Genomic DNA, 23330 nt, shown 5'->3' with positions numbered 1-23330 from the left:
TTGATGAAATTTGTGAGGAGTCGGAAGAGTGCACCTTTACCATTGATGATTCGGAAGTCAATATTATGGAGGACGAAGATGCAGATGCTGAAATACCGATGGCCACAATAGAAATTGGAGGCACAAAAATCAGCATGGTAATTGGCTACAGAGCCAAATATACATTGTTGCCCAATGTCATTTTTGAGAAAGGTTTGAAGAAAGATATTACATTAAAGGAGGTAGATGTCAAACCAGTTGCCTATGGTGGAAGACACATTGAGTTAGAAGGTTGGTTCTGGTCAACTTTGAAGTTCAAGGACGGAACAGCCAAAGGAAAAATGTATGTTTCCAAGAAAGGAATGTACCCACTCCTGAGCTGTTCCCATCAAAAGAGACTTAAAATTAAAATTGATCCCAACGCTGAGGAAACAGTTTATGTGATAGACCAAGAAATATCATCTGGATCATTTAAACAACATCCCATTTTTTTTTTTAGAGGAACTGGGCAGTCTAAAGGATTTTAAATGCAAGATCCACATGAAAAGTGCCGCTATTCCTGTTGTACAAAAAGTGAGACCAGTTCCCTTGGCAATTAGAGCTGCAGTAAAAGAAGAACTTTAGAAGATGGAATCCCAGGGTGTGTTAGAGAGGGTGGAGGCTTCTGAATGGGTCTCACTATTGGTCATAGTTCACAAAACTAATGAAAACTTAAGTTATGCATAGCTTTTAGATATGTGAACAAATGTGTGAATCCAGACAGACATCTTCTGCCCCTCATAGCAGAAATGCTTGGCACTATTAAGGGTCGCAACGTGATGAGTACCCTGGATTTGAAATCTGCATTTCATCAAATTGTATTGCATCCTCTTTCTCGTAATCTTACGGCTTTTATTACCACTGAAGGTTTATTTCAATGTAAGAGAATGCCTGTTGGGCTCATATCTGCAGCCGCAGTCTTTCAGTGTATAATTTATCAATTATTTCATCACATACAAGGGGTATGATGTTTCCAAGATCACGTGTTGGTTTATGAAAGGAATCAAGAACATGATTTTAGGATTTGCAAGGTTTTAGACATATTCAAGGAAGCTGGTTTGTCACTTAGTAGGGACAAATGCAAGTTTTATAGCTCCACCATAGAATATTTGGGGCGTGAGATTTCCGATAGGGGTATTAGGTGCAAGGAGGGTCCTGATAGCAAGGATAAGGTTATTTTGTTCTTAGGCATGGCTGAATTCTATGCCAAGTTTATTCCTGAGTTAGCGAGTAAAACATTTCACATGAGGAAATTGGTGAAGAAGGGAATACAATTTAGCTGGGATGCGCAATGTGAACTTGAATTCAGCAGAATAAAGATGGATTTGAACAATGCACCCACTTTGAAGGGTTTCAATCCCAACAAGAAAGGGATTCTCACTACGGATGCCAGCAATCATGGTTTGGGAGCGGTATTGTCCCAAGTGGAAGGTGGAATAGAATATCCTATTGCGTTTGTCTCTAGAGTCTTAAGAGAGGCAGACTGCAACTACTCCACGATCGAGAAGGAGCTTTTAGCTGTCAAATGGGCGATTGATAAGTTTTGTTTGTTTCTTTGGGGCATGAAGTTTGTAGTAAGATCAGATCACAAACCACTGCAGGAGATTTCCAAGGATTCGAAAGTGGGTAGCTGGCATGCAAGAGTATAACTGGTAGTATAACTGGTAGGTACAGTTTGTGCCTGGGGTCAAGAACAAATCAGCTCATTGCTTATCACGGTTAAACAATGTTGTGGAACACATTTTGTATGTCAATCAAGAGGTTGTATCATAAGAAGAATAGGGAGAGGCTACATCAGCAGATGAAGTCCTAAAAGATGTGAAGGAGCACCTTGAGAGGGGTGTGAAAGGAAATGAGATTAGGAAAGGAAGCTTTACCAGACATGTTTTTGTTGAATTACGATTGGACAAGGGTATGGTGTTAAGAGGTGAGAAGTTGTTTCCACCAACCGGTGTAAGAAAGAAGATATTAGAATTAGCACATGCAGAGCACCAAGGCATGACGAAAACCAAGCAACTTATTAGGCAGGATTATTGGTGACCCAGGATGGATTTGCAGGTAAAGAGACTCATTAGGGAGTGTTGTAGATGTGAAGATTCTGCCAAGGGTTACACCACAAGACATGAACCTATGACAGTCATGTCTATTCCCACCATGCCTTGGCAGCCTGTAAGTTTAAACATTGTTGGTCCCGTGAGAAATCAAGGTATGTTGAGGTTCTGTATTGTTTTGATTGACATGTTATCTATGTGGGTAGAAATTAAATGGGTACAGAATATGTGTTCCAAAGACATCATTGCATTTTTGGATGCCATATTTAAAAGGGAAGGGTATCCTACAACCATTATCACAGGCAGTGGTGTCCAATTAGTCTCAGCAAAATGAAGACCTTTCTTAAAGAGAATGAAGTGGAGCACAAAACCAGTTTCATTTATCATCCTGAGACTAATGGGATTGTCGACAGGTTTAACAAGGTCATTAAGAATAGCATTAAGGGAGCCATTGCAGAGAATAGAGATTGGAAGAGGGCTGCCGAAGAGACAGTTGTCACACATAGGTTCACCTCTCATACGACCACCAGAAGGTCTCCTTTTGAAATGCTGAGGGGCAGGAAAACCAACACAAGAGTTTGTCCTTCATGGTTGGGTAGGGCTTGTAAAAAGGTAATTGATTTTAAGAAAGTTAAGGGGAATATTTCCGACAGACAGTTAAATAAAAGATTCATTTTGACATAAGGAAGGCAGTTAAAAAATGTTGTGTAAAGGTGGGTGACTGGGTGAGGATTAAACTTCCTCATTTGAGTGCTGGGAAATGTGTGAATTGGGCAGAGCCCATACAAGAACTAGAGAGGTTTCATGGTGCTGTCAGGGTTTAAGATGGTAGAGTGTGGAATGTCAACAGGGTGTGTAAGAGTGTGAAGGTCAGAACCAATAGTATTAATGACACCAAGTGATAATAGAGGGATACATTCCAAGTCTGAGAAGGAGATAACCGTTAAAGAGAGGGTTAATACCCGCTCAAAACGTGTATGCGTTAAGGCTTCATATTTGAGAGATTATGTAACTTGAGTAGAGTGTTCATCTCTTCAAAACTAGGAAAGTTTTCTTCCTTCATGTATTTTGGAACACCAAGAAAAAATGTTGTATTTTGTATATAGTTACGCATATTTACAATGTTGAGTGTTATTTCTTTTACTTTTGTACCATGTATATAGTTACCTGTTATTAGAATGTTTTGGTTTGGTCTCTTTTTGGACTCTAGAGATGTGTATTTCAACCCCTCGTGTTATTTTCCCTTTTGATTCCTTACTTTCCCAATGTGTTTGCAAGTTATACTTTTATATATGGTTATTATAACCAGCCCTGTTCTGTTCTCATTTTAGCTTTTGGTTAGACCTTTAACCTTCTTTGCTGTTTTTCGTGTAAAGAAGGGAGGTGTGTAGCATTCTCTGTGCTTTGTTCTATGTTCCTTTGAAAGCCGTGTGGAATGTGGAATAAAGAACACGGAATGCTAAGGGAAAAATGCTAACAGTAGAGCAGTGGTTTATAGTGCTGTGTTTGAGCCGCTGGGCCAACTTATGATCTCAGTAAACTCTTTTCCTTCAAAATGGGTGAGCAGGTTATTTCAGAGTGCTACATAACAGACGGGCATCAAGCGTACCAAGAGGTGCAAAAGCATGAGCTTTCCTCTCATATGAATAGGCCTCATTACGAGTTTGCCGGTCTGGATACAACAGTTCTGGTAAGCTTACGGGTACCGTTGTATCCGGACCGGCAACCTCCGAGTACTGCTTGCTACCGTAATGATTGGTGCCGATGCTACAGGCATCCTCATTCCCATTGAGCCCTATGGGACTCAAATGGCAATGAGGATCACCCGATTCCGACACCTGCGAAAGGTAATTGCCCATTCGCGGGTGCCAGATTTTTTCACAAGTATGGAGGTAGCCTGCCTGTATTACAGGCATGGCTACCTCAAACCTTGTAATGAGGCCATACGTTTTTGTGTTCAACGTCAGGGTGGGATGGTGTAACAGCACTCAAATAAGTTAAGGTCCGAAATAATGAGGCAACTAGCACTTGTATTCACAGATTAAATGCAGATTAAATGCAGTAAGGGCTGTTTGTATACACCCTGCTGAATAGATGCGTACGATTGAAAATACATAGTGGGGCTCATTATGAGTCCGGCGGTAACAATCCCGGTACTACCGGCAGGTTTCTGCGGGACCCGTAATGATTTACTCGTGCCTGACTTGCTGATAACACTGGGGGTTTACAACCCCGCCGTTCCGGAAAGTCAGGCGCCGGTAAATATTTATGTCCCATTCCCATAGAGTCCTATAGGACTCTATGGGAATGGGGAAAACGGAAGCACCGGCACCGTTAATAACAGTGCCGGTACTTCCATGACAGTCTGCTTACCGTGGCCGCTGTGTCCGGCAGGGTCCAACCAGTCAGGCACAGCGGCTCCAGCATGCAGACCTTTAAAAGGCCATTCCGGAAACAACAGTGCTGGTAAGCTTACCGGCGCCTCTGTTTCCGCACCGGCAGGCTCAGAATGAACCGTATTGTGTTTTCAATTGATATACATCAAAACTGCCCATCAAAAAATTTGAGATCCAGTGTGATAAAAGTACTAGTACCCATCAGAAGTACAGGGATCAGCAGTGTTTCTATTCTCTTACTCAGTTCCCATACTACTACTAGATCAGCAATTGACTGCGATCAGAACTGTGAACCAGGCACAGCATGCATGCTATGTCTCCTTTATCTCTTAAGGTAGCATGGGCAGAGAGGATAGCATGGACCAAGGGAAGACTATGCTCTTCAGGATGGTTATGGTGTCAGCCAACATCGAAGCATCCAAAGCAACAAAAGTATGGTCAGTGCCAAAATGAAATAAATGTCCAGTCATTGTTTGATAAAAATAAGATTCTAAGTAAACTAAAAGGACAAACTATTAAAAACACTATCAACCCACCCCTGTAGTGTGCTACAGAGAATGCAGTCAGAAAAAGGGTCAAATAACAGGTCTGCAGTTAGATTGTCTTGTAAAAAGTCAAGCAAAGTTCAAGAATATGCCTACAAGGCATTTCATTTCACTGGCCCCATAGAACAAGGCAGGGGGCTAGAAGCACAGATTATACCTTTTTATCTTCTTTCACAATCTCAACGCCATCGAAACCTGTTTCTGGGAGCTTTCTGGTACATCGAGTCAGGTTCAAATTGGCAAGCTGGCTCAACGGGATTCAACAAAGCGATGGGTCTTACAAAGCAGTAATGCTTTCATGCTCCAATAAGCTTTGGACATGCAGGCGCTGTTTGCATAGCTTTAAGGCTTGAGGGAATATCATTGCAATGAAAGCAGAGTTTCAGCTTCAGTGACAATCTGGCGAGGTTCATCAAGCAGCAACAGGTTATGGCTCGAAGAAGCTTGTGTCAGGTAGGCGATGTTCAGGTCATCATAAATTGAAGGCGCTCAAAGTTGAGAGGATGTCACAGGCAGATCTTTTGCGTCTTTGCAGCGGCTCAGAAGTTGGGTGTTCTCACAGTGACACGAAGCCATTCAAAATAGCAGAGCATGCTAAGGTGGCTTCCTTTAGGTGCTGTGGGGCCCTTTCCTGGGTTCCTGTGAGGATGTGAGTCTGTCTTCTTCTCTTCCAAGTTAGGGAAGTTGCTTGGGACACTTGTTTTGCTGCCACTTTAGTAGGCAGAGTCCTGGAAACCAGTGTCCAAAGCAGTCAGTCGTTCCTCCAGGAGCTCACTTCAAATGTTCCCGAAGCGGTTATGGAGAGAGTTTGTACCTTCCTTGGAGGTCTTTGTCTTCACCCAAGGGAAGGGACTTTGGCAAGTCTTTACCCCAAAAGGGAATCATTGAAATCTTCTTAAAGTTGTTCTAAGATGATTCTTCAAGGTGGTCTCAAAGATGATTCAATTAAGGCTGTAGCGCCCCCTTAATGCGACAGCGTATTGGCCCACTTTTAGCCTTCTGCAAGAATGCCTATCCTGGATGCTGTAACAAGGATTTTTCTTGCAATGTTATCCCCCAGAGTACCTTGTCTGCAGGAAGTTGAGGGGTTCTCAGGAAGGTGGACTTGGACATATTCGAGATTGCTTGCCCCTTCTCCAATGTGTAATCCCTGTCACAGCTACATTGTACTTTGCCTCTCCTTGTCTGCCTCAGATCAAAGGGGCTGCAGTTATTATCTCCTTTTTGTGATTCCCCCATTGTTTTGCAGGTGCCCCTTTGAAGCTCCCAGCTCCTACCCCACACCCAGATGAGGTATGATCTTTTCTCCTAGGAAATGTTTCAAATCTTTCCTGCAGTGGTAAAATACTTCCTGTGCATGACCTCCAGGTGGTGTGTGTGAAGTTCATGTGGACAGATGTAAATTCACAAATGACTAGAGCTGCAGGTCACAGTGGACACCAAGTGGATAATATAAATGACATCAGAATGGTTTCAACAATTCTAACTGTATTTCCTCATATGCCACTTTACGTAACTAGTTGTATCTTGACATTTTTCTAACCAACTCACTGCCACAAGACCAATGAAAATATGCAGTTAAAGGTAGTTTGAACATGGGTACCAGGACTTTTAAAGGAAGCCCTTGGCTGTTGGAACTAAATTGATTCCGACAGAAATTTTTAGGAAGGGTACATGTTTCTCTGCATCTGACATATGGCAAGCCACATAGCAGCTGCTTGTGTGTCAGTCGACAAGGCCAAGCAGAGTACACATATGTTTCAAATACTTTGGAAAGCATTGTAAAGCGAGGTCTGTTTGGCAGAGCGCACTTTCAAATAAAAAAAGCTCAGGATTGCACACCCATGAACAGCATTCTGTCACATCAGCTAAATATATGTGTTTCCTTAGGACTATTTCCAGCAGAGAGACACAAGTAATGTTATATCTATAAAAATGTAAGTAATTTTGTCTACATATACATACTACAGTGAACCCTGATGCGTGTCCCTAATTAAGGTAATGGATAATAATATATTGGTGGGGACACCAATCTGTTGGTGAAACTGACACATAGGACCTCATTACAAGTTAGCCGGTCCGGAATCCGTTGTTTCGGTGAAGGCGGTGACAACGTTTCCGCAATCGCAAGCATGCAGTAATAAGGTGCGATTACGGGATGTCGGTCGGGTGCACCAGACCATTGCGGTAACGGTGTCACTGCTGTTACGCAACCACCCACGGAGACGGATGCACCGTGCAACATGACAGCGGTACATCCGTATTCGCCCCTGCATTCCCGGAAACACTGTGATCGCGAAAACCGGAAAGAGAGCAGTGGCCATTACTTAAACCACAATCCACTGCCATCCTCAGCAACCATTGGGCCTACACCTAGAGTGACTTGATCCAGAGAAGCAAGAAGATGACATCCCGCATACCAGTCACACGACAGCGCAAACCCCGCTTCCGCGAGGCTGAAATAACAGTGCTGGTTGAGCACATTGTTGACAATGCGCCACTGCTCTTCAGTGCCGATCAAAGGCGCAGCACCCAGCAGCGGGGAAAGGAAATGTTGGGCAGCCGCTGCACAGAAGTGCACAGCAGTCGGCGTGACAGTGCGAACTGTCAAAGGCTGCCACAAGCGTTGGGACGATCTGCGCCTGCGTGTATGCAACCTAATGGCAGCACACCGGCAGCACGGCACGAGCACTGGAGGAGGACCTGCCTCACCCCTGAAGCTGCAGACCTGGGAGGAGAGGTGCAGCAGTGTAATGCAACTTGAGGGGATCGAGCGAGTAGGCAGAGCAGAGGTCGGAGCCGGAACATCTGCTGAGGCTGGTAAGTACCCAGAGTGTAATGCCATTAGTGTGAATGATGGAACCCCTCACCCCCCAGCCAGGGCCTAGAGGCACACAAACATTCCACCAATGTCCCACAACCTCCCCCCCGCCCCCAGCCAGGGCCTAGAGGCACACAACACATCCACCAATGTCCCACAAACTCCCCTCCCCCAGCCAGGGCCTAGAGGCACACAACACATCCACCAATGTCCCACAACCCCCCTCCCAGCCAGGGCCTAGAGGCACACAACACATCCACCAATGTCCCACAACCCCCCTCCTTTGCAGCCAGGGCCTAGAGGCACACAACACATCCACCAATGTCCCACAACCCCCTGCCCCCAGCCAGAGCCTAGACGCACACAACACACCCACCAATGACCACACCACACACAACACGCCCATGTGACAACTCCACCAGGACAGGCAGGTGACGTGCAACTGTGTGCAAGCCGTGATCCACACACCTGAGTGCATCACCCAACAAATGTGTGTACATGCAAGTGGACCGAGTATGATGTGTTTGTTGCATGTGATAGCTCCATTCACATCCTGCCACACACCTAACAGCATGCTCTACATTCCCCCACAGCACATCATCTGACAGTGACTCGGCACAACAGCCAGCGACAAGGGTGACTGCAGGTGGCGGTCGTACACAGACATCCTGGGATGCCACTGCTTCCACCTCTGGCACACAACCACCTGCCACGCCGACGGTGGCTACGGACACCTCCATCCCCGCTGCACCCACAGTGCAGCACGTGGTAACCGAGGGCACACCTGATGCCACTTTCATCGCACCCATCAGTGTGCAACCACCTCAAAGCGACAATAATGCTGCCAGCGTCGACATTGCACAGGGGGAACAGGGCACGGATGCACCCGACAATGTGGATGACAGGGGCAACATCACTTCTGAGCAGGTGCCCATATTCAGCACCATGGTACACCACAGTCCATACCGCTCACCCACACCATCACTCATGGAACTCAGCGCCTGCCTCCTGCGCATTGAGGAGCAACAGGCAAGCCTGACGCAGCTTGTGGAGCAACAACACCAGGAGGCGAGGCTGCAGCGAGAGGAGGCCAGACTACAACACGAGGTGGCTAGACTCCAACGGGAGAGCAGTGCCACCTCAGTGCTCCGGCTATCACATGCAATTGGGCGATTTGCAACCAACAACATGGTCCTTTCACAGAGTGTCACAGAGGGCAATAATATCATGTCAAATATTTCTGAGACAATGCTTGTTGCCCAACAGGCATTGCTGGCTAATGTGCCACCTGCAAATCCGGCAGTGCCATCTGCCAGCAGCACACCCTCCAGTTCGGTGGCTAGTAGTCCCCGGAAGTGGTCTCCGCGCCTGTCAGGGACATCTGGAAAGGATGTGTATGCCCACAAGCGTGGATGGAAATAGACAGTGCATTGTTGAACTGTCGTCCAGACTGTTGTGATGGGGTTGTGGTTGGTGGGTGGGTACTTTGGGGAGGAGAGTTGGTCCTTAGTGGGGTAAATCAGTTGGGGCCTGGTTGGTGGGTGGGTATGTTTGGGAGGTAGGGGTGGTCCTTAGTTGGGTAAGTCAGTTGGGGCCTGGTTGGTGGGTGGGTATGTTGGGGAGGTGGAGGGACACGTGTGTACTTGATTCCTATCCAATTCCCATCACCCCTGTTTACTTGTAAAAACACAGTTGTGACGAAGCAAATGACGAGTGGACAATCTTAATTTCTTGTGGCTACAATCCCTTTAATGTTGTGCCACCACATGAAGTGCTGAAGGTGCATGAGAAGTGTATAAAAAAAAATTTGATTCAGTGCTGCACGTGCATGTTGTCCATCAATGGCACCCTGTGCTGCCAGTGCACCCATCCCATCATCATCTTTGTCGTCTTCATCATCATCTTCAGCCTCGATGTCTGGGGGCAGTGGAATGTTCCTGCATATGCACAGATTGTGCAGCATCGCACATGCTATTACTATTTTCCCTGTCTTCACCGGGCTGTACAGAAGTGAGCCACCAGATCGGCTCTGGCAGCGGAACATGGCCTTCAGTAGTCCAAAGGCATGCTCTACATGCCACATGTGCCTATATGTGCCCTGTTGTAGGCCTCCTCGTGCCTGTTCCTTGGCCTTCGTATGGGCGTCATCAGCCATGGCGTGACTGCATATCCAGCATCACCTGCATGGGAGTGTAAGCAAGGGCACATGTTAGTGTTCATGGTATTACTATCTGATTCAGATTCAGTACAATGATGCCCCATTTGGTAATTTGTTGTGTGATTCATCTGTACAGCACACTTGGATCACTTTACCATGAAGGGGTCAGTGATGGTGACATTTGTGGATTGATATTGGGCAATGACATGTTGCACACATGTCAATGCCCATGGGTTCAGATGTGGTGGGTGAATATGGCATTGTGATGTGATGGCCAGACCTGCATCAGGCGGACACAGGTCACTGTACAGATGTGAGCCATGCACACTGCACGGGGAGTGCACTTCGTGTGCATGGAGGAGGCACAGGTACATTGGGCGGGGTAGGGACTCATCTCCTCATGTTGACATTGCATCTAGTGCCACCACATGGCTAGGGTCTGCATGGAAGTGGGCAGGGCTTGTACTTGCGCGCTGTGGCAATTTAATATTCTACGCGTTGAACAGTGTGGAATCTGCCGCTTGTCCATTAAATTGAGCAGGGGTTATGCATTGGCAGTTGTACTCACCCCCAGTGCCTGGGACACTGTGGCCCTTCAATACCCCCCCCCCAATACACAGGGGTCATGCATTGGCAGTGGTACTCACCCCAATGCCTAGGACACTGTAGCCCTTCAATATCCCCCAATACACAGGGGTCATGCATTGGCAATTGTACTCACCCGAACGCCTGGGACACTGTGGCCCTTCAATACCCACCCCCCCAATACACAAGGCTCATGCATTGGCAGTTGTGCTCACCCCAATACCTGGGACACTGTGGCCCTTCAGCATCTCCCACCAACACACAGGTGTCATGCATTGGCAGTTGTACTCACCCAATAGCCACATGTTTTGTCCCGCATAGCATTCCATGTAGCGCGGCAATATGGAATTCCGCAAGACCATGGAGTCATGTGTAGACCCCGGGAAACGTGCACAGCAATGGGTGATCACTTGTCTGGCATTGCAGACCATCTGGACATTCAGCGAGTGGAATTGCTTCCGACTACGGTACACCGCCTCGATTGCATGTCCAACTGTCAACTCCACGTGCGTGCAGTCTGTAGCACCTATGCAATTGGGCATGCCTGCAATGGCATGAAAGGCCAACTTGGTGGCAATGACCTGGGCAGGAGTACGTGGTAGGGAAATGTACTCTGACGCATGGCGCAGCAGCCCATCCAGTACCTGGAACAGTATTCTAGAAAAACAGGGTTGTGACAGCCCGTGCAGCTCCCCAACAGTGTGCTGATATGTCCCTGTTCCGACGAAATGCAGTACCGAGACTACCTTCAGCAGGGGGGGATTGCAGTCCGGATGCCAATGCGGTTACTGATGTCCTCTTCAATCAGGGTGACGGTGGATATGATTGAGGCCCGGTCAAGCCTGTATGGTGTGTGGATTTGAGCTGGGGTCAGGTTCCAGGGTGAGGCCCTGTTGCGGGGTACTGCTGGCTGCCTGGGTGGTGGTGCCTGCTGCACGTTTATGTTTGGGATGGGAACAGGGTTCAGGTTTTGCCGTCTGCGCCTCCTCCTCCTCTGGCCCACTGCTGCCATGATGTGCATTGCTGCTTGTAGGTTCCCTAGCCCAAATGCTGCTACAGCAGCCGACAGCATGGTTGTGCTGGAAGGTGGCATGGGTGTGGCCCTTTCGTAGCCTCCCAGTGGCCTATGAGGTGCAGCTGCCCTCATTTTGCATACTTGGGGCCTGATTTAGCTCACCTGCCACTGTTTAACGCCATGTCTGCGGTGGCGGTGATACAACTGCGATGTTCACTGTGTTTCCGCCACTTCTGTGGCAGTGTTTCTGTGTCTGTGCCACTCGTAATGAGAGCGGTGTTGCATATTGCCAGTGACTGAGTGTGCTGTTTCGGCACACAGAGCTACCTGCTGCGTTGACTCCACGGGGGTCGCTTTGCGGTGATGGTGTTTCCGGGATCGCGGTTCGGAATGAGCTAGTCTGGTAAATGGTGCCGGTACGGTTTTACCGGCACTGTTAAATCCGGACCAGCTAACTTGTAATGAGGCCCATAGTTTGGAGTTGAGGTGAAAACTATTACAGAATGGGTCTTTCAACTTTTTGTGTTTTAGAGACTGCCACATGCTACTCAGCAATAAAAGTGATGCATGGGCAATGGTGACATGTTTTTAGATATGTAGGAGCATTGTGAGGATCAGAATTATCCTCACCATGTGGGTTGCACTTCAATTCTCATTCTCACACTTGCCTCACTCACAGATATGCACACTCTCATCACCAGTAAATAGAGAATATTTCTCTCTCTCTCATTACCCCTAAATAGGGAAAGTTAAAACAGCTATAGATGTTTTATAAGAGCAACAGATTTTACACTTTGGGGCAGTTGAATTATGATAACTTTAGCAATGTTGTGGCACATGACTACCCCGGGTTGGTCAAGGGCTATTAATGACTGCCCAGATATGGTTTTCCTGGTTTGTCAATACTCTTGTGTTTTGTTGGCATTGTATTTATGAATGCAAACCATCAATACGATTTGTAGATGTAGAATAATAAATGGTCACTGACAACTGAGGGATAATGTCGGTCTTCAGGCTAAACCACTGTAAACATACCCCTTTTCTACCTTGATTATAGTAAGATCTGTATACTCTGGTTTGCTGTTGTACTTTCCTATTTCCTTTTTCTTTCTCAATTTGACCACACCTGTTTGTACTTTGAATTTTAAACATAATGTGATTAATCCTGCAGAGTCCTCACAAAGACCCTACCTAAAGACTCCTCCCAGGTAGCCAGGGAAAGGCAGCCACTACCTTATCCTGACACTGGTGGTGGTATTAGCCGAGAGGATCACCTGAGAGAAGGGCCCCTGGGGAACAGGAGGACTCTGCTGGGAGGGACACCCTATTTGTCTTCCTCAAAAGAAAAAATATCAGTGATGCCAGAATATGTAATGTATTGGTGTCGGAGGGAGTCTTTCTTTACCAAAGCAATTGTTTTGATGCTGGTGAAAACTTGCACAATCATTTATTGGGAGTAAGACCCTCTCTCACAAAGACACCCACATGTATGGGGGTGAAAGCTTCTGTGATCAACAGGAGAATGTTAAATGTCAATATCAAAACATTAACATCTCCGACAATTCCAATTCCCCTGTAAATCAGAACCATGCATTAACTCCTTATAAAACTTCTTTTGGATATGCAATTAAGAATAGAAATTAAATTGGTACATTTGGAGACAACACTCAGAATAGAAAAGGTAATTTGAACATTGGGGACTGCAAGTCAAACCATAATGCCATAGTGAGATAGAATCAAGTGTTGTTAATGACCTAAACAAGCATTGCCTAAGCCAAAGAAGAGCGAGTTGGTGCAGAAGCCATTGTCAGCATTTGGTAAATATAAGTGTGGGGAAACAAGAGTGGCAGGAGAGCTGTCGTCCCCATAGAAAGTATTCAGTAAGAGAGGAGCATAACCTGTATTGCATGTGGCAATCACAAGTGTTGAATAAACAGCACCAATGTGTTTCATGTCCTCTCAGAAGAAGTAGTCAAACATGATGTTGTGGAAAGTCAAAAGACTGCTAAATTGTTTGAAGTAAACTTTACAGTGAAGTACTTGTAGAAGTGTGAGAAGTTTTCATTGGTCCTTGCGGGCGAGTATAACAGGGCAGTGACTTTGAAGTGGTAGACCTGGAAGGTCAGTGAACCTGGTAGAAGTAATTGAAGTACTGTGTTGTGGTTAAAGACTGTGAAGAAGAAGAAATGGCGAGACCACTAAAGATATTGTGAACTTTTGTAGAATCATTCTGGCAAATCATTATTGCTGATGCAAATATATTGTGAACTGTTGTGGAATCATCCTGACAAAGGAATTTTTTTTATACAAACGAACCGTGGAAATATTCTTGTTATCTAACAAGAAGTTGTGTTGATCTCTCTGCCACAAGTGGAGGGATAAAGACCTGCTAAATATTTTGAAATGTTGGTCCAAGTCCAAGTAAGAGACTTTTCGGAGCAAGAAGAACTTTGTCATTAGAACTTTGTTTCAAGATGTAACTTTCCCATTTTGAACTAGTGATTGAACATTCTGTTTGAATCTGGGGAAGGGGATCACACTTAGGTTACAAGGAGAAACAGTTATCAGGTTTACATGGAACATAACTGTTATTTGAATTGCCATACCATACCTTGTTAAGTTTGCTGCATGGATAAGTGTGAGGGACAAATTCCTTTTGTTAGAGTATTTCCTTTCATTTATTTTGATAGGCAGGAAAATCCTCGTCAGGGTAGCGATAGTGAGGCATTTGTAAAAATAACTTTTTGAGTTAATAAAATGGCATCTCATGAAAAACCTCTACAAAGTAGTACACCTCACATTTCTGACCCCTCATATATGGTGTCAGGGTTGGGATCTTAATCAGTTGATACAAACAAGGACCTGACCCTGGGAGGAACCTGAGGGCATCCTCACTTCTTTTCCCCCACAATCCTCCTGTCAGGTGACAAAGGAAGAGCCATCACTCTTGGATCCCGACCTTTGGGGTGGAGATGCGAGGGAGGATCACCTTGGTGGAGGGTCCCTGGGGAGAGGATGCCCAGAGGCGAGACATGGGGTCTCCCTTTTCCTTGTACACATACATTCCACTCTCCACCAACCGTTCTAGGTTATTGTGACTCTTCCCCACTGACATATACTCCAGCTGTATCCCAATCAGGCTCCTTTAAGACTGGGACAAGGAAGATGCGACAAGGGGTAATACACATTCCTAGTCAGTTTCACCACTATAGTACTGAGAAGGGGAAGATGCCTGGAAAGGGTCAGGCATGGCCTGTTCATTATTGTAGTGAGGGTTAGGCCAACTACTCATACCTACATTGGAATTCCCTTCCTTTCACTATCCCCTCCATGTCCACCTATTCCTCCTTCCGCTCCTCCTTAAAATCATTCCTTCTTCACCCCCCCTCCATGTCTCCTCTCCCCTTCCTCCTCTTCTTTCTCCTCCCCACACCATCTTTCTGTTCCTTTATCTTTCCCTGTCTCCCCTTTGATCTCCACCCTCCGTACTACTCTCCTTTCTCCCTTTTCCCTTTCCCTTTTCTCCATCCCATACCTCTCCTTGTCTCTTCCTTCTCAAATGCAAATTGTTCAACATGCTGTTTTTCTGGTTTGATTCATGTATTTTTTATTGCTTCTATGTTCCATGTTTGATGTTTTCTTGTTGTTAAACTGTAAAGCGCTTTGGAGTAAAGGGCTATATAAACAAAATATAAATACAAATACCTGCAACCTATTGGGAGGCTACATGTGCTTAAAGGCAGGCCCAAGCACAAGTTCAGGGAGAACCCGCTTGGAGAGAAGGTGGCATATCTGCTGCGAGGAGCATGCTGGAGCAGGATGGGCAGAGAGGACCCTGTGTGTTTCTAGGGAAGGAAGGATGTGCCGCGACCTAAGCGGGCTGCGATAGGACCAGAACCCCAACACTTGCCAGTGTTATGTGCTCCCAGCTGAAGCTGGGGAACACAGAAACCTCCTGGCAGCTGCAGAATGCTGCCCAAAGGGTCTAGGGAGCAAACGTTGCTCGCTGCAACTCACAACACCTATGAGCGACCAGAGCGGTGAATGAAGAGCAGTACGAAGCTGCACAACAAAGCAGAACAGCTTCGGTGAGTACAAGAGAGAGAATACTTGTACCGGAATGCTCTGGGGCGCATGTCAGATATTTTGTGTTGCTGCTCATGCAAAAGGCGCATAACAAGAGGGTTTGGAACCCGAAGGAGGAGAGAAGGAACTGTGAATGAATTATCAAGTGACTTTTGAAATAAGAATGAAGCAAGAAAAAGGTGCCAAGTATTAAGGAAAATACCACAGCCAATATTGAATACCGAACTCCAGAAAAGATATGAAAAGCATGTAAAAATGTGGCATAGCTGGAAAACAAATACGTGCTATGTTACAAGGAGTTCAAATGTGCTGCAAGTAATAAGGAACCAAATGAAAGATGTTATGAACAGTTATGAACTGAATGAGAGGCACTTGTGAAAGGCAAGTTGTGGAACTTGGAAAGGGCAAAGTGATGGACGAGAACATACACCATCAATTAAGTTGATTGCAGGTTGTGGCAAAGCTTAAAGACTGCCAATATACAAATAGTGATGAAGCCCTAAGTTGCCAGAAAGAGGAATATAAACCACAACATATGCTGATGCACACACTGGTGTTTGGTGGAAAACCAGTGTTAATGAAGAAGGCGTAAAAAGTATCACAAAGTGCCAAGGGCTATCCGTTGTGTGACCTGTAATGGGTGGACCATGTGGTCCGACAACTGCGCCTAGACTGAATAGCCCCAACCTAGGAAGAGCCAAGAAAAGCCTGAAGACAGAGGCTGTGTGATATAATTGCTGAAGTGAAAAATTGCATTTTTGTTTGATACAAGTTGAAAGGAGTACCAGTGGAAATTGATAATATTGCTGAAAACCAAGAGACTGGAAACACTTGGAACTGTGTTTATCTTGGGGGAAGGGAACCCTGAGATATTCTGGAACTGTGGTGAACTTGGGTAAGTGAACCCTGAGACAGTTTGGAATTGCGTTACAATTGGGGAAGGGAACCCCGAGTCTGGTTTTCTTTGTGGAAGTATTTGAACTTGGGAAAGGGGAAGCTGACCCAATCCTGAGTTGGAAGAAGCTCAGAACTTTATTTTGAACGCTGTTTCCTTTGGTGCTGCCATTCCTACACATTGTATGTTTCTAGGAGTGAGGGCAAGCATTGGTTTTGGACACAGGCAGACTAAGTTGAACTCAGTGACGCAGACAATCCTTAGTTTCTTTAGGTAGGGAAATCCCACCTTAGCATAGGGTAAGATAGGCCTTAATCCATCCTGACACATAAAATAAATGTCCTTTTCCCCAACATTGAATTGAACGCCTTCTCGGCATCTAGGGAAACTGCGACCACTGGGATCCAGCTGGAAAATGATGGCAAATAGTATGCGCAAGTTTACAGAGGTGGATCTAGTCTGGATAAATCGTGATTGGTCAGGATGCACCAGTTGGGTCATGCGGGGTAGTAGTCGGTTTGCTATAACCTTGGCGAACACTTCAGTGTCTGCATTGATTAGTGAAAGGGGGTGATAGGATGAGGCCTAGTGGGGGGGTTTGTTCAGTTTAAGCAGGACAGAGATGACTGCTTCCCTTAGTGACGGGGGATTGATCCAGCGACATTGGCTTCTACCCATACCACCAATAAATTGGGGCCAGTTCTGTCAGATAAAACTTATAGAGATTGATCAGCACTCTGTCCGGCCCAGGGGCCTTCCCTGCAGCCAGTCCTTTATCGCCTGTCCAAACTCTTCAATTGTTAGGGGGAGCTCTAATGACTCGCGGGTCTCAAGTTTTAAGTCTGGGGAGAGGGACCGAACTAATGTATTGGGTAAGCTTGTGATCTGTAGCTGTGTCCATATTTTTATACAGAGATGAGTAGAAATCTAAAAAACACTTCATTAAACGCTGGTTCTTCCGTACGAGTTTTCCCATCCCGCCCGCATATACTAGTAATAGGTTTAACATTGTATTTGGATTTGATCAATTTGGCTACTAACTTACTCACTTTGTCCTCTGCCCCAAACCTTTGCACCTGTAGTGGAGCAAGCTTAGCTTCCCCGGGCATCAGGGTATGTGCATTTTCCAAAGATCATAGCCTGTGTTCTGACCGTTGTAATTCTGTTCTTGTATCTCATAATGAACCATGTGCTAGTGATAATATATGGCCCCGCAGCCAAACCTTGAAGGATCCCCACACTGTGGCCATGGACGCCACTGATCTCTTGTTTCGGGCAAAATATTCATTAAGAGCTAGCCTTAATGGTTCCAGTATTGTGGTGTCATGTAAAAGAGCCGATGGCATCCTCCACATTCTAGGGCTGTGGTCTGGGCGTACCAATTTAATCTCCAATAGCACCGGGAAATGGTCCGAGATAGTGCGTTGGAAAATGACGCAGTCCATTGAGTGTGGGATATATTCAGGTAAACACAACCATAAATATATATGTGAGCCTGATTTGTGGCCCGAGGAGTGGAAGGTGAATTCCTCTCCCTGGGGATGTAAGAGACATGCACTGTTTTGTGTCACCCGCATGACTTCAGAAGTGAGTTCCTGCTAATGTCAGCTCGAATGCTGATAGTGTGAACAGTTTCGGAACAATGAACTGCTGAAGTTTACGTAGAACTACGGCAGAACTACAGTGCTGAGAGGTATATGGCAGGGGTAAGCATTGCAGACCGTTTAAAAGAAAACATTGAAAAATGTATATTTAATACTTTCTACATTGTCTACACCATGGAACCTACCCACATGCCAAATCCCAGGTCTGTAGCATGTTGGGAAGTATGCTGAACATTTCGAACAGACACACACACACATTTTTCCTTTTATATATATAGATACATAACTTGTATATATATGTGTGAGGGACAGATTCCTTTTTTACTGTGTTTGTTTTAGTTTATTTTGATAGGCAGGGAAATCCACGTCAGGTTAGGAATAGTGAGGTGTTTGTCAAACCCCTTTTTGAGTTAATAAAATGGCATCTTATGAAAAGCCTCTGCAAAGTTGTACGCCTCACATTTTTCTGACCCCTCACAATAACTAAGTCAGAGTCGTGGGTTAAGTTTGTATGCTTGCTAACATGATGAGCCAATAAACAATAGATGATTTACCTTGATTAATGTCCACACAATTTAGTGTTGATGGAATTTCTCCAATTAGTTCCCGTTGTTAGTGCAAATATTATATTTTTTGTATATCCAAGTCTATGGCCCTTATTACAGTTTTGCTGGTATCCCGCCGGTAATTCCGGTGGGCTACTGGCAAAAATGGCCTCACCCTTTCTGCCTTCTGTTATCCTAGTATTACCGGGATATAATGAGCCGAGGAGACGCTGATGAGTTACCATTCCATGGAGTCCTATAGGACTCCATGGGATGGGATTGCCAAAATTACTGGCACCTGTATTATCGGTGCCACTGATTCTGGCATTTGTTTGCCTGTAGGGGCCTGATTTACAGGCAGGCCAGGGCTTTCAGTAGATCACTGGCCGCACAGGCAAACTTGTGTTTCACCGGTCCAGAAAAAATAGCGATGCTGGAATTATGGGCCTTTTTACTGGACCAGGGAAACTGTAATGAGCCCCAATATATTTATACACACACATATGTAAAAGGCTAATGTCTATGCAGTGGTGACTGTTCATGCACATGCACTGACATAGCCCCACCCCCCTTGCCACAACACAGGAGCAAAACATAATGGTACACAGCTCTAGCCTTGATATTACGGCTGACACAACAGCACATAAGGTGGGTGTGTCTTCCTGGGAACCAGCACAAAACATAACTCAGCAACGAAAATACAAAGCACGAACAAACAGCAGTGCATAACTCATGCTGACCTCACTTTGCACCAGCTGTTTCCACCATTTGAAAATAGCCCTTTATTTAGTAAAAGAAGAGGAAACAGGTCATCCTGCACAGAGGAAGAAAAAGCAGCGCATACCTCATACACGGCTCCCTTCGTTCCCCAGTTAGCTCTCCTTTAAAACACATCCCTCCCGCTCACCTCACAAAACAGGAACAAGCATCAGCGCACTCATTAAAATTAAGCCTGGCTCAGGCCACACAGCTACTAGGAAGCAGTCTCTCCTGCGCACAGGAAAAAGGGAGAGCGAGAGACAGACAGACGGAGCGATACCAGGGTTCAAGTCGAGGGTACACGCGGGGGACGGAGTCCACCCACTTTATCCAGAGGGTTAACTCAGTCCCCCCTCCCCTCACCCCCCCAGCTGAAAGCAAAACATTGATGTCCTCTTTGAATTTATGAATTAAAGCCGATTTCAGGGATCAAACCGCAGTGTCAGATTTGTGGGCTGGTTTCTAGGCTGGACACGTCAGCACTGCACTATATACCCTGATGAAAAATGACAAACAACTAAAGGTGAAATGTCCCATTTCGGTACTGCGAGTCCCAGGGAAACAATTGTATTGGTTCTTGGACTTTAAAACATGCACACCTTTTAACGTTTTCAAAAACACTAGTAGAAGAAAATATCCTATCTTGATTTTGTGTGTGTGTTGATTTTATGAAAGGCAAATGCCATTCGTCCTGTTCAATTTGGGTGGTTATGCAGAGCCAATTAAATGACATTTGCATATTTCACCTTGATATGCTATATTCTGGCGACGTCACATCCCATTTAATTTGTTGATGAGTCCCCCCACTTAAACAGATGACGTGAGATACACACACACACACACACACACACACACACACACACACAGTACAGCTGATATCTATGTGTAATTGTTCTGTGGTGCAAAGTATGTATTGTATTGTATTGTGTTATGTGTACTGGGATTTATACCACGCTCTGCTGACATTTGCATGTGTTTCTGTTGCTGTGGCAGATCTGAAAGGACGGTGTGAGGGTTAGGCTAGTTGTGCGGGGGGGGGTGGAATGCATGATAGCTTTGTTGATGCATGCAGACCAGAAGTACCCCGAGCTCTGCATGTAGGGCTGTTTAATAAGTCTTTTTTATGCCGTGAACATAGAGGGAATCTTCTGTGTCCACGGTGCTAGAATGCATTGGCCGTGTTTGTGGTATATAAGCTGGTTGTAGAGGTGTAGTGTTGACATGTTTGGTGGCAGAGGTATTAAATTGCTATGTGGGAGTGGCTTTGTTGGTTTTTGTATTGTGCATTGTAACATAGAATGTAAGAATGTCAGTGCAGGGAGCAGCCAGAAACTTCGATGAACAGGTTGGTGTGTGGCTCTGGCAATCTCAAAGTCTCATGGAGACTAGCAGATCATAACATAGCAAGGCATGAAAAAGCCATGAAAGGCATATCACAGCATTAGAAGTTACAGCACCAGAAGAAATCATAGCATCACAGGAAAAAGGCCTAACCAGGTAAAGCAACCTGGTGTCCTCCCCACGCTCCTACCACCCACTTGCGTATGCACACATATCCTATTTCACGTTCTCACTTTCTATTTTCAAAGCCACACATTCACGTGCAGACACACAGACACAGAAACTCTCTCTCTCTCTCGTAGATCCACTGTACCCTGCGTGCAACAAGGATCTGGGAATTGGCAGATAAAGGGAGGGTGCAGCCTGCAGACTCCACTCATAATAAAAGACGGGCTAAGGCTCATGTGGAGAAAGGACTGCCTGAAGCATCCATTTTATCTCTCTAACTTGGTTGGCGTGCTCAAAGATGTCTCACACCTCTTTCTAACTTGCTCAGGTGCTGTGCTCAGTTGCCAGTTGGGACCTTTGCCCGTCGGGACAGGGGACAGAATCATTGGTCATTTTTCCCAGACATCTACCCCAGTTTCTCTCACAAGACTCGAACTTTTCTCACAGAGCACACACAGGTCTGAATGAAATTTCACCCACTCCACACCTTGTGACTGCCTTTGAAGTTTAACATACTTGTCACATAGCATTCATACAACACGCTGATAACTCAGTTGCGTATTTTATGTCAGTTATCCTCAGTGAAAAATTGCCCATGCACTAGGATGAGAGCGGATGTAAAAGGCATGTCTATTCATTTCCCTTTTCAGCAGGCTTAGGTAACCAAATTGCACTTACGTGAAGACTTCAAGACCCCATCCTGCCACAGCGGTGAACATCCTTGGACCTAGGTCCCTTGCTGGATTCATAGCGCAGCCAGAGTTCATCCCCAAAGAACAACTTAAAAGAAAAATGAGCAGGCCAACTACCACCGGTTCCAGCCCTGCAGGCACTCCTATGTTTTTGTTGTCGAAAATGGCAAATACAGAAATAACCAAGAGAGCAGTCGATGCCACCTGTGTAATTGCAAGAAAAGATATGTCATTAAATATGCTGACACTTTGCATTGTGCCTTTTATTTGTATGTGAACATGCACTATACTATCCTATTAATACCTTTATACCCAGAGGCATCAATTGTCAAAAGGCAACATGTCACATATGTGAAACACATAATGCAGAGCTCTGAAGTTTCCTCGTGTCATGTGTGAGTATGTCATTTAGTCCTGTCTTATTCTTTGCAGTCTGGAATGTGTAGTTTTGCGTTTCCCCTTTGAAATTCAGTCCCAGAATTCAAAGCAAAAATCAAGACAAGAGGGCCTACTTACATGGGGAAACGTGTGAGCTAAGATAAAGTATGGTGCTAAGGTGAACTCTGCCCACAAAGTGTGAATATAACACATATTTACAAATAGCAGTGGTGTGTTTTGGGAGAGATGGATGGCAAGACCAAGGCCAGCGCTGTTCTACCTTCTATGCATATCTAAGTACTAGGCCTCGACCAATACTTGCATACACACTGGCTCTCGGATGCCACATGGGTGGAAGGCATTGAGTCTGCTGATGTCAATTAGTATGCCCTGCGCTATCAATCAACATGAGCACCCTAGTTATGGGTAGACATTAATTCCATACTATACTGTGCATTGTTCCCTCATATTGCTAAGAAGTACAACTTCTGGCTACCATTTATTCTTATTGTAGTAGCACATATAAAGGTGGAAGTACATTTATCGGGTTTGTTTTCTTGCCCCTGATTTGAAATGCTCGAACTCTTTAAATAACAGAACTCGGCTACGTTCAACATTGATGACTATTATAATACCATATTGTATGTAGAGGACGAATTGTAATCCAGCGTTAAAAATAAATCTGGAATTCTTGTATTTTCTGTAAATGAAATAGGTACATCATTTCTCATGCCTGGATAGATGTGGAAAGGTGTATATGGAAACACATGCTTTTGTGACTGAAGGACAAGCTTTCATAATCTTTTCAGACCCTTTGCCTTAACTATTAGAATCAATGCGCATGCTCCGCTGTCCACATGATATGGATCTCCTTGTGGGGCCAAAGATGAACTTATACAAACTGAACTCAGAAACTGCTTTCTTGTTTCCCTTTTATTATATTACTTAAGGGCAGCGCTGGTCAGCCTCAGCGCCAAATACCCCATCACAAACCTAAGGGCTTTTGAAAGAAAAAAACAACAAAAAAAGCACGTTTTGCGCTGCGGTACGGAGTGGGGGTCAAAGCCGCACACAGCACAGTGGCGCCATGAGCGCTCTTCTGACTCTGCCCCCCATACCTATGTGACAGGCAGCAGGAGCCAAGGCAGACCCTCGGCGAGCATGGGGTCTCGTCTCTGTGACCTAATTTCTGTTGGCGCACTGTGCACAGCCTGTGTGCACAGTGTGCCCGCACAGAGCAGATTACATCACTGAGGCGAGCACCCAGGTTCAC

The 23330-nt window shown here is 45.5% G+C and overlaps 1 protein-coding gene across 2 annotated transcripts in view; it reads right to left on the bottom strand.

Annotated features, from left to right (window-relative positions):
• AQP9 (aquaporin 9) overlaps positions 1-23330 on the bottom strand; it is a 386487-nt gene that overhangs the window by 45857 nt on the left and 317300 nt on the right. For both annotated transcript variants that reach the window (XR_011279784.1, XM_069624351.1), the window contains exon 5: positions 21666-21883. Coding sequence is in view for 1 of the 2 variants with exons in the window: in XM_069624351.1 (XP_069480452.1) it covers positions 21666-21883 (218 nt within the window). In the remaining variant the exon portion in view is untranslated. The remainder of the gene's footprint in view (positions 1-21665; positions 21884-23330) is intronic.

The sequence above is a fragment of the Ambystoma mexicanum genome, chromosome 11 (assembly GCF_040938575.1).
Source record: "Ambystoma mexicanum isolate Mex_15411 chromosome 11, UKY_AmexF1_1, whole genome shotgun sequence".
NCBI lineage: Eukaryota > Metazoa > Chordata > Amphibia > Caudata > Ambystomatidae > Ambystoma > Ambystoma mexicanum.
This window is presented reverse-complemented; position numbering and strand designations above follow the sequence as displayed.